Source organism: Colletes gigas, unplaced genomic scaffold (genome assembly GCF_013123115.1).
Source record: "Colletes gigas isolate AHSC1104 unplaced genomic scaffold, ASM1312311v1 Colletes_gigas_Sc00001, whole genome shotgun sequence".
In the NCBI taxonomy this organism is placed as follows: Eukaryota; Metazoa; Arthropoda; class Insecta; order Hymenoptera; family Colletidae; genus Colletes; species Colletes gigas.
In genome coordinates, this window is record NW_025106630.1 from 13,158,111 (window position 1) to 13,170,000 (window position 11,890).

An 11,890-nucleotide genomic window follows, 5' to 3' on the forward strand; every position below is an offset into this window, starting at 1 on the left:
AAATTAATATTCACATACTATTCTCTATTCATTTGTCATGTTGATTAATCGCGTAATAACGAAATAATATAGACGTCATTGTTATACTGGTGTTATTTTTCATAGGTCTAAAGTACCTTATTTTATTTTCCTTAGATCGGTACACATAGACATAACAATATGCATGGTCTCTGTATAAAAATAAAATGTCATTTAATGAATACTATGGTACGTTCTTACGTACGTATAATTTTTGTAGAAATATGTGTGAACTAAGAGACAATATAATTTAATAATTTATGTAGTTCCGAATTGTTTAGCAATTATATTAAATTCACGGCCTACGTAAGTACTTACCTACTTTGGAATTCTTTGCTTAGTGTATGTAGATAAAGTACAGCCGACTCTAGCATAGGTGTTCAAATAAAATTAACTCAAATCGTTCTGGAAAAATTATTTTTGATTGCGGGGGTAAATCACAATCATTTTTGATCAACAGACATATCCGCGAAATTCTACGAACTTTCGAGAAAAAAATTCTTTTTCGAAAATATAATGTGAGGTTAGAAATGTTACCTTGAAATTCCATACGTATATTTTGGAGGATTTTAAAATAAAATGAATTTTAACTTTAAAATTCGTGAAGAAGTTTATGTCTAATCGACTTTGAATTGAGTATAAATTGAATCAACTGTTTACACTCAGTCGTATTAATAACATACACATGTATACATACGTTCATTCATACGAATAATAAATATAATTCCTTTTTTTCAATAGTTAAAACATGATCAGGGATACTCGTTGAGCGTATCTATCGTAATCACCGCCAAAAACACAATTGCACTTGTACGAAATTATATATTTGACAGCTAAATAACTAAATACGTATCACGTGGCTCGAAATATTCCAAATAACGATCTGAACGATTGTTTATGAAAGTTGTTAAACCTGGAATACCCATTTTGAAACCTATTTATTAATTTACACTTTTCTTAATGTTTCATATCACAAACTAAGTTCGTTATGCGTATATCAATATTAGTTATTATGCATTTATACATAGGTTGCATGTAACAGGTACTCAAATTTGTGTGTTATTCGTTATTTTATTTGAATCAAAAGTTTGTTAAATATTATACTTTGACTACTTGGATAAATCAAAGAAATACAAGAGCTGTGCATAATGTTTTTGCATTGATCTTTACGATATTACAAACCGGTATAATAAAAAATAAAATTAGATAGTATACTGATCTTGCATAATTAAGTGCATTGACGGGCGACAATACTAACGACGAATTTCCTTCCTATACATATAGGCAAATATACCATGTTCAGTTTTATTGCATAACTTGTTCCATAACAGAGATGTAAAGTGTCTGTGAGTTGTTAAATATAAAAGTTGTTACAAAACAGAGATGTAAAGTGTCTCTGAATTGTTAAATATAAAAGTTGTTACAAAACAGAGATGTAAAGTGTCTCTGAATTGTTAAATATAAAAGTTGTTACAAAACAGAGATGTAAAGTGTCTCTGAGTTGTTAAATATAAAAGTTGTTCAGTTCATTGCATAAGTTGTTCCCACAAATGAGATTTTCTTGGTCTTTAAAAAGACCGGTTTGTCCCTTGCCCGCTGCTCGTGAAACATCTTCTTGGCCGCCATCTTCGATTTTGATCGAATGTAAATCTTCAATTAAATTCTTCATCTCGATACGGTCCGTCTTGCTTGGTGGTTGGGAGATAACTTCCGCGCGAGGGCCTCAGGGGGCTCTTATAAACGTTTCAAGGAGCACGGACGATGTCGCCCCCAGCGGACTGGCTGCTGATTGGCTCGTTGATACTTTGGCTTGACTGCATAAAAGTGGACACAGCTGGGCAAATCTTTTCAGTACTCCTGGAACCGCCGGGGGTACTGTCACGCGTTTTTTCTTTCTGTTTCAGATATCTTCTGCGATGCTGACCAGGAGGGAATGGATCACCGTTTGGTATACACGTAACTAATATTAATATAACTAATCCATGTATTGTTTTTTTCCTCCTTTTTATGTATATGTATAGGTATATAGGTATTGTTGTACATATTTGGGTTGTTCCTTCCACTAATTTATTCAATTATTTTCCTTTCAGGTTTTATCATATTACATCGTTGGTTTGATATTTTTCCAATTATTTTGTTATTCGTCTTGCGCTTCGTTGGGTTGTTCCTTTCCAAATTAATCTATTATTGCACATCGTTGGTTTGTTTTTTTTCTATTAATTCGTTTCTTCATCTTACTGCGTTGGGTTGGTCAATTCATTACTTCATACAATTAGGTTTTGGTTTTGATTTCTTATTTAGGTTATTTTTTTACATGTACTATTAATTAACTATTAATTTTTACGTTAGTTTTTATGCAGGTCAATTTCTAGGTCGCCAACAGATGACGTCGGATTCATCGGGATTTACACGTAAGCGATTAATTTTAAGGCGCAGCGCGAATGTAAAAATTAACGTCGAATTTTTCTTTTTCCTTCTTTTCCTTGTTTTTCCGATGTTTCCTATATTTCATTAATTCACATTAATTCTCAATTCCACCTACGACGTTAATTTTCAATTTACATTGTATATTATTTTATTTACTGCGTAGATTGCCAAGTAATGAATTAATTAATAGCTTATTTTCCAGTCTCGTTTCCCCGTTTCTAGCTCCGGTCACCGCTGCTTTGATGTAAAAAGCAAGTGATCGGCCGTTTAGATGGTTCGAAGGGTCGGTTGCCGTCCTCTGGTGAGACAATTCTAGGGAAAGAGTCATCGGCCGTAGAGGGGACCTGTTCCTGTCTGCGGTAGCCCCGACTCAGGATCTCTCTCCTGTGTAAGACGTCCCGGGTTGGGTCCTACGGGCTCCCAGCAGGGCGCGTTGGAGAAATGGGGAACCCGTGTCTGGTGCGTCGATTCTCCTCCCCTTCAATTGGACTTGCTAAGAGGTAACGAGCTGCCCCTTTTGACCCGCTATTCGGTACGGTGTCGCACCTCATGTTCCTACTGCACTGTGCAGTATTGTGTCGCGTTTCGTCGTGTCGCGTCTCCCACAATTTCGCTTCCTCCTTTGTTTTAGAAAAGTAATTACTTGGCATCTTTTTTTTTGCGTAATCTAGTTTCTAAGTGTGTAAAAAGGAAGGTCGATCGAACTTTGTTCCATCGATCTCACTTTGGGTCTCCAATCGCAGCAACCTCCTCGTGGTGAGACCTGGTAATCGGTGTTACCTTTCAAGAAGAACTTCTTCATTATGGGTAACACCGAGCTAATGGCTGCGAATTTAAAACAATATAAATTTCAGTTTTAATCGAAATCAAAATCAAATGTTGTCTAATACTTTTTTCTAGGTATTACTTCTAGAAAAAATTTCAATGAGATAAGTTTTACTATTGTAAAAATTATGATCGTTTGAAAATTGACAATTTTTCTGAGCATTTTGTCACTTTACGACGTTAAGGAACAACTTTTCGAGTATTCTTCGTATTCAACCCCCAAGCAAGACGGACCGTATCGAGATGAAGAATTTAATTGAAGATTTACATTCGATCAAAATCGAAGTTGGCGGCCAAGAAGATGTTTCACGAGCAGCGGCCAACGGGACAAACCGGTCTTTTTAAAGACCAAGAAAATCTCATATTTGGGAACAACAACTAGACTGAACAAATAAACTGAACAACTTTTATATTTAACAAGTCAGAGACTGAACATCTCTGTTATGGAACAACTTATGCAATAAAACTGAACATGGTATATTTGCCTATATAGGCGAAAAATATACAAATACAAATTGAATTTATTGAATTGATATTAAATAAACATTCTTTGCTATAAAATCAAAAAATTATTATTTGAAATAATAGAACAATTAGAAAATAAATCGTTTGAAAATAATTTCGAAAGTCTTACTTGATAAACTATATTCAAACGATTTATTTGCAAAGTATTGTTTCATGTCAAACATGATCAGGGGGTCTTGAAACGTGTATTTACGTGTCAATTTTTCATTCAATATGGGCTTTGCTTATATATTTGTGCCCATATAACGTGAAACGTAAAAATGCCTGGGCAGTCGAGATTCGAAATTGTATGCCATTAACGCGAGAACGCACTTGAGCTGTTCAAGATGAAGAAGGAAAGGCTCGCAATGCTTCGCATTCGCTTTCTTACTCGATTTCCGAAAGTTACGCGAAATACCGAGCTCACGTAATATGGCTCGTACGGTAGGATATGTCGGCTTTTCCCACCACCCACCACTCCGTTAGACACTAAAGAAGTTCGTCGTTATTAGTGTCGCCGTCGTGTCGATGCATTTAATTATTCCAAATCTGGTCGGTCACACTGGCCTGGCCACATTGTTCATCAGATTACCATAAGAAAGATACAAGTGGTTATCGTATAAAAAATGCCGACCGTTAATGTCAAACGTGACTTGTTATTTAAAGCTCTTGGTAAAACGTATTGTAAGTTATGAATCATTCTAATTGCAACTATACAATATATGATGTATGGTTCATGTTTTGTTATCCAACATCAATTCAATTATTTCATACATTAATGTTTTAATACAACACTTGTAAAAGTAATTCAATTTAAGATAATACTATTTTAGCGGATGATGAGTTTCAAGATTTGTGCTTCAAATTTGGTTTAGAATTGGACGAAGTGGTAAGTATTTTTTTAATTTGCCAGTATGTATTTATTAATATATTTAAAGATTTAGAGTAGATACATTTTAGCATACATTATCTGATAAACAACATTAATCATATTTTAATTTTCAGACAACAGAAAAGTTAATGATAATGAAGGAAAAGGGACTAGATCAAAATACAGAAGTATCTGATGAAATTATATATAAAATTGACATACCAGCAAACAGATATGATTTATTATGCTTGGAAGGTTTAACTCTCGGATTGCTCATATTTTTAAACAAGTATGTACAATTGTTTCTCCTTGACTTTATGCACATACAAATGGTTAATTGATATTAACAATATATAGTTTGTTATTTCTTTATGTTTACACATGTGTCTTTTTCAAAATATTTATCTATGTTCTTGATACAAATATTCTATGTTTCTAATATTCATAACAATGGAATTATGTTGGAATAATTCTTGCAAAAGTCAGAATAGTTGATCCAATTGTACCTATGGTTAAAGGTGCCATAAGTTTTATGTTGTTTTTATGGGTAGAATCCATTGTTAGAATAATTCCCACATGGTATAGGACAGACACCCTGTAAATTTATATGATTCTTTGTCATAAAATTTCATTATCATTATTATAATTATAAAGATTTGTTACAGTATAACAATGGAAAAAATATAATAAGAGATTAAATTTATGTATCCTTATACTCTTTATATTTTGCAATATTTTTATGTAGAATAGATATACCGCGTTATATGGGAATGCTTTCGGATACAGGCATGCAGAAGATTACTATGACAAGTGAGGTATATACTAGTATGAAAATTGATGTCTATTATAAAAAGAAATAATTAAAATGCAAAATGTATGGGCATTAACAAAATATTCATCTTGTATCGTGTTTTAGTGTCTGAAAATCAGAGGACATATTGTTGCAGCTATTTTACGTGATATTACATTTACAAAAGACTCTTACGATAGTTTCATTGATCTGCAAGACAAATTACATCAAAATATAGGAAGAAAACGAAGTTTGGTATCTATCGGTACTCATGATTTTGACACAATTCAGGGTCCATTTTTATACGATGCAAAACCACCAGCCGACATCTGTTTTAAACCACTTAATCAAGATAGGGAGTATACAGGAGAAGGAATTATGAACTTATACGCTGTAGGTGGTTTTGAATAGAATTTAATTGAATTTGGATAAAATTTTCTACTGAAAAATGTTTTGCAGAATCATGCACAGTTAAAGCGATACCTACACATCATAAAAGATAGTCCAGTTTTTCCTGTAGTGCAAGATAGCAATGGAATTATTTTATCCCTTCCACCTATTATCAATGGAGATCATTCAAAAATTACACTCGATACCAAAAATGTATTCATTGAATGTACAGCAACAGATCTTACAAAGGTATAAGATAAAAGTGATATTTTTCTAATGTATTATAGAATTGAGAGTCACGTTAATTCAAAGTTTTCATTTATAAAATTATAGGCAAGGATAGTGTTGGACACTATAGTCTGTGCATTTAGCCAATACTGTAAAATAAAATATACAGTAGAAAAGGTGGAAGTAATATATCCTAATAAACAAGTATTTCATTATCCTGACTTGAAATATCGAACTGAGGAAATTGATTGTGAAAAAGCTATAAATTATATTGGCATAAAACAAACAGCGGAAGAAGTAGCTAATCTACTTTCTAAAATGTCGTTAAAAACATGTGTAAGGAAAAATAACATATTGAATATTGAAGTTCCTCCCACTAGACACGATGTGATACACGCATGTGACATTTATGAAGATATCGCCATAGCATATGGATACAACAACATTCAGAAAACTATACCATATTTATCTACAATCGCAGAAGAGGTAAGAATAAATTTGATCGTTTTTTAAATTTGCAATATCCGAAAATACTTACCGATAATTTTCTACTCTTTTGCATTTAAAATTTAGTTCCCGCTTAATAAATTGTCCGATCAATTACGTACAGAATTGGCTTGCGCTGGTTTTACAGAAGCATTAACTTTCTCATTGGTAAGCAATATCTTCGATGATATTTGTTTAAACTGTGCATGTAATTGATTCATTAGGTTCAATGATTCTTCTCCATAGTGTTCACGCGAAGATATAGCGGACAAATTAGGTCATAAACTGGAAAACGTACCAGCGGTTCATATATCAAATCCAAAAACTTTAGAATTTCAGGTACAGAAATTTCAGTGATATTACTGTTCGTCGGAAAAATTAGATCGATATTTTACATTTTACGATAATGTTATAGGTAGCACGCACTACTCTACTGCCTGGATTATTGAGGACATTAGCTGCAAATAAAAAAATGCCACTTCCTCAGAAATTGTTTGAAGTTTCCGATGTTATATTAAGAGATAATACTACGGAAGTAGGTGCGCGTAATAATCGTCATTTGTGTGCGCTGTATTGTAATAAATCGGATGGTTTCGAAATAATTCATGGTTTATTGGACAGAATATTACACGTATTAGAAATACCGTGGAGCGTTGGTGAAAACTCGGACGGTTATTATCTTCTAGCGGTCGATGGTAAAGCATCATACAACGAATTATTTTATTGGAAAAGTTAAATGACACGATATACAAAAAATGGAAACATACCAGACCCACCCTGTGTCTCATCTAAAATGATTTTTTACAGATCCTACTTTCTTCCGTCATCGTTGTGCGGAAATTTTCTGTTACAACAAAGTGATTGGAAAAATGGGCGTTCTGCACCCGGATGTAATTACAAAGTTTGATCTAAATATACCCTGCTCTGTATTAGAGATCGATATTGAACCATTTGTATAAGAAAGAAAAATTGTTTGTTATGTAACAACAAATACTTGAATAAATAATGACTTTTTTTTTTTACCACGCTGCTTTTATTACGCAAAATTAATAATTAAGGAAATCTAAACGATTTTAATTGTGTTCGGCTACGTCAGATTAATTTACGTTCATTTAACATGAAACGTGTTAAATATATTATATTAAGTTAAATAGTTTCTAGATAATTTGCTCTTATAGCAAATATGGAAACAAGTTTCAAGCTGTGCTATTTTCTTACAAATTAAAATGTTTATAGAGTCTGAGAATAGACGCAAAGAAATATTACTATTGTTTTATTTTGTATTTGATATGTTTGCGAAAATATCAATAATTATTTCGCTCTACATTTAAAACTGAAACATTCATAGCGCAACATCGCTAAGCAGAGTCGAGATTTCGTCGAGCGTAGAGTAGATCGAAGAGTAGATATTAATTATAGTTATTAAAAGGAAAATAATAAAATAAAAGAAACGAGAATAAAAATGAATTACATATGATAAGAAACAGGGAATGTATAAAACGTTTAAAAAGTATAAATCGAATTTACCCGCCACGGGAAACGAAAGATGGCTCGTCGAATCGTATGAAATTATATAGATGGTCAAAGAGGCATCCGGGAGCCTCGGTGTCGGCCATAGTAGAAATGGCGGGTGTTAGCTTACGTGAATGACGGCGATCGTGCTCGAGATTATTATCGAAAAGCAAGTGTTCTGTGTGTGTTTCGCGACACGGGAACGATACCTCAGTATCATATGATTCATCTGGAAGGTAAAGATGCAGAATGTAGCACAAGGAACGACCTCGGATAGTCAAAAGCACGAAAAATCAGCGAGCGTTCACCACGACATTGGAAAGACGTCGTCGACTCCCCAGTCTTCGAACTCCAGTCCTACGAAGTCAGAGACCGAGACCTTCTCCGAGCTGCAGCCACGCTTTATGGCAGACTCGTCGGAGAGCGAAGAGGACAGTGTTTCAGAGGTAAACTAAGCCAAAAAACATGCCACGTCGTGGATAAGATATTTCTGCGATGAGAGGTTGAACGCACGCATCTACGCACGTATACGCACTATACACGCACGCACACGTACGAATCCGTCCGTCTCTTCTGCGTCCGTCCGTCCAGTCACCGCCCCCTCCCTTTCCCTCCCGCCCTCATCTTTCGTTCTTCTTCTTTCTTATATACAAGTTCGTCGCCGCTTACTTACTCTTGCCTGCCTTTTCTACGTATAGTATAGTCGTATATGTATGCGTCGTGTCTGTGTATATGCGTACGGGTACGTACTTACTTACACACGCACCAGCTTTCGATGAAGTCTCTACTCGCGATCGATGTTGATCTTGTTCGACATTTTCTTACTTCTTTGCGATTTCTTTGTTGCAATTTCGTCGTGGAATCGTCTTTTTCTGCACGCGAATTCGAATATATAGCTACACAGAGTTGTCAAGTAAACCATTAACATTTAATGTTGATATTTCTGCAGTTTTATCGTAATTTCCAAAGTCTCGTTGTTTATGTTGGAAGAAAAATCCGAATCTAATTATGATACAAACTGGTAGACTGAAAAGAAGTTATTCTTGAATGGCCGTCATGCGAAATTGGAACGAAACGTATCGTTGGTCTGTAAAAATTAACACAAAACTATGTCATACCGTTCGACGCTTTGTAATCGTATACACTGGTAAGCAAGGCTGACAGGCAATCAAATAGAAAGATTCTTCTTGTCTCCTCGCAAAGTTCGAATTCAACATCGAAGTACAAGATATTGACAACATAACCATTAAACGGCCAATTGCAGATCTAAACGAGTTTTACATACCTAGATGCGTTAAAAACAAAAGGAAAGGAAGGTAAAACAAGAAGGGAATTCATGCAGGGACGTTATATAATCGGGATGTATGCGTTAATAGCTTATGGAACGTCAGCGTAAAGTCCACGCGCAATACACTTGCAGGAAATATCCTTTAGTTTATTGGAATGTGCGTTTTATTTCTCGATGATTTCTTTGATTGTATCGATGTATCATTTTGAATCTTCTTATAACTCCATCGACTGGTGGTCAGTGTCTATCGATATCAAACGAAAACAATTAATTTATTCAAGGTATACGATACTCTTGGACAAGGAAAAAATTTGTCTAACATTTTTCGTATGTCATAGCTTCGCATGCCCTATGAACGAACACGTACATACAAGCAAGCGCTGGGTAAAGAACTCCGGTTAGCTGTACTGCATAATCAAGCGCGTGCGCACGCACGTGTACGCCTGTGTACACGTATATGTTTATAAAAGTAGCATTTATGCATGTATATACACACGACGTTCTCGCACGTATGTATATACGTATATATTTTCACTGGCTAGTAAACTCGCGTGTAGTACATTCGCCCGCGCGCGTGCTGCCCTGTTCCCCTCTATGTATGTACATATTTGTATGTGTGCGAGTATTTTACGTCCGCTTGCACTACGTTGTGCGCCACCCAGCGGAGTTCTCCTCGGCCGCGTTTCTCGCGTATTCGTGCGAGTTCGTGAGCCTGCTTGTCTGCCTGCTCGGTCGTCTTTTACCTACGTTCTCTATACGTTCATAGGTGTATTTCTACCTTTATCCTAACCGCTAGCTCATTCTGTAGTACTGTCAACGAGCTGTTTCACCTCTATCTTTGCCTCTGCCTCTGCCTCTACCGGTTACTCTACCCTCCTGTGTCGCTCGTGTTCGTGGCGTGGAAATTGTGGAGAGCAGAGCCACCATATTATTCTATATTCTGCCATCAGCGGTTATACGGAGCTATTTTTTTCCCCCCACGATTTTTTTAGTGCGAACAATTACATTAGTCGATACGACGTGCTTACTCGTCGATTAGTGGATACGCGGCGATTTCTCTTTTCTTCGGATTCAAAAAAACAAATGAAACGCGTAGGTACGCACGCAGAGTATAGCAAGGAAGTGTCAGTTTCGTCCTTCTTGGAATGGCTGCACATTGTTCTTATGTCTCTCTGTGTTCACTGGCAAGCGGTTTTAGTCGTTTAGAGAAGACGCGATACTTTCACCTCTCTTCTGATTTGCGTTTATGTCTCATCGGTTTCCACTCGCAGCGCGAGAGGATATGACCTCTACGCGAGATGTACATACGATGATTTAGATTATGTGGAATTCTTAATTTGCCTTTAAAAATAGTAGATTTACTCGTAACCCTAGCACGTATTGCAACGATGCTTTGCTTCTCTATATTACTTTGTCCAAAATCATATTTCGTCTAACCATTATTTAATTTCAATTCTTTATTCGTTTCGCAATATCCGATTAATAGTGTTTCCTTAATAATAATTAATATCATTTCTAGCAATATTATTTTCCGTTGCATGTTTACAATATTTTTCTCGAATAGAAATAACCTCAATTTGGTAAAATGCTCGCTTTTCTGTGTCAAGCCTTTATAACAAATTTTTTTTTATCTTACAAGAATTGTTTTATTTATATAAATCAAGTACAGCTATTTCTTATAATATTTAAGAAATATATAAAACGATTCAGCAATTTTTTAATTATCATTTACAATATTTATGTGTATTTCTGCATTCGTAAGAAACAATGTTAGATTACAGAGAATTTCTGAAACAATAAAACTATATTACCCATATGAAATATCAGTATGATCATAATTTTATATGAAAAAATTGAGAGAAAAGCAATTATTGGCGATTTCTATAGCGTATATTTTTAAATATATAAATAAACAATACCCTTGTCACCGTACAATGTTACTGTTTTTATTTATAGATTTAAGTAATTATTGCGTTAAACATTATGAGTATACTGAGATAATATATGTTTAAATTTTAACTGTGTATTAAATTCATGTACAGAATTTAATCTTATCGGGAAAAATGTTACTTTGTTATTTATAGGTGGGGTGTTTTGCAATTGATCAGGTCGAATTAGACGAAGGTCATCATTTAGAATCGTCCAAGTTTCTATTGACTCCTGAAGATCCAGAGAGATCCGTGGATCCTGAAACTCAGGCACGGTTAGAAGCTTTGCTGGAAGCAGCTGGTATCGGCAAGTTGTCGTCAGGCGATGGGAAGCACTTGGCTGATCACGAAGTGCTCCGTCGCTTAACATCTAGTGTTTCTTGTGCATTAGATGAAGCAGCAGCTGCATTAACTCGTATGCGCAGCGATAATCCACGCACACAAAGCGAAAAACGCTCTCTTGTAGAGGCTTGCACCGATGGCGACGTTGGTACTGTTAGGAAATTACTAACGGAAGGACGCAGTGTTCACGAGACTACAGAGGAGGGAGAGAGTTTGCTCTCTCTCGCCTGCTCGGCTGGTTACTACGAACTTGCTCAGGTTTGAACTTTATCTCATATTTT

General features: G+C 35.2%; 2 protein-coding genes and 1 long non-coding RNA gene across 4 annotated transcripts in view; 2 read left to right on the plus strand and 1 right to left on the minus strand.

The window, feature by feature from the left end:
* Window positions 1-73: 73 nt before the first annotated feature.
* On the minus strand, window positions 74-771 carry LOC122400937. The gene is made up of 3 exons (XR_006259410.1): window positions 556-771; window positions 337-423; window positions 74-170 (listed from the first exon to the last, which is right to left on the minus strand). It is a non-coding gene; the product is annotated as an uncharacterized LOC122400937 (long non-coding RNA).
* A 3,487-nt stretch (window positions 772-4,258) lies between these two features.
* Window positions 4,259-7,498, plus strand: LOC122397361 (phenylalanine--tRNA ligase beta subunit-like). Of its 2 annotated transcripts, XM_043396486.1 has the most exons (11): window positions 4,259-4,458; window positions 4,608-4,663; window positions 4,780-4,934; window positions 5,391-5,460; window positions 5,562-5,828; window positions 5,895-6,074; window positions 6,159-6,539; window positions 6,627-6,707; window positions 6,786-6,878; window positions 6,955-7,234; window positions 7,347-7,498. In XM_043396486.1, the coding sequence occupies exons 1-11, from the start codon at window positions 4,401-4,403 to the stop codon at window positions 7,496-7,498; spliced, it is 1,773 nt and encodes a 590-aa protein (XP_043252421.1). In that variant the 5' UTR covers window positions 4,259-4,400. The 2 variants fall into 2 exon arrangements, with proteins under 2 accessions (XP_043252421.1, XP_043252426.1); XM_043396491.1 differs by lacking the exons at window positions 4,259-4,458; window positions 4,608-4,663 and having other exon boundaries at window positions 4,821-4,934; window positions 5,300-5,460.
* A 658-nt stretch (window positions 7,499-8,156) lies between these two features.
* LOC122397350 (ankyrin repeat domain-containing protein 17-like) overlaps window positions 8,157-11,890 on the plus strand; it is a 21,928-nt gene continuing 18,194 nt past the window's right edge. Inside the window, exons 1-2 of the mRNA XM_043396475.1 lie at window positions 8,157-8,497; window positions 11,424-11,867. Coding sequence (XP_043252410.1) covers window positions 8,294-8,497; window positions 11,424-11,867 — 648 coding nt within the window. The 5' untranslated portion in view covers window positions 8,157-8,293. The remainder of the gene's footprint in view (window positions 8,498-11,423; window positions 11,868-11,890) is intronic.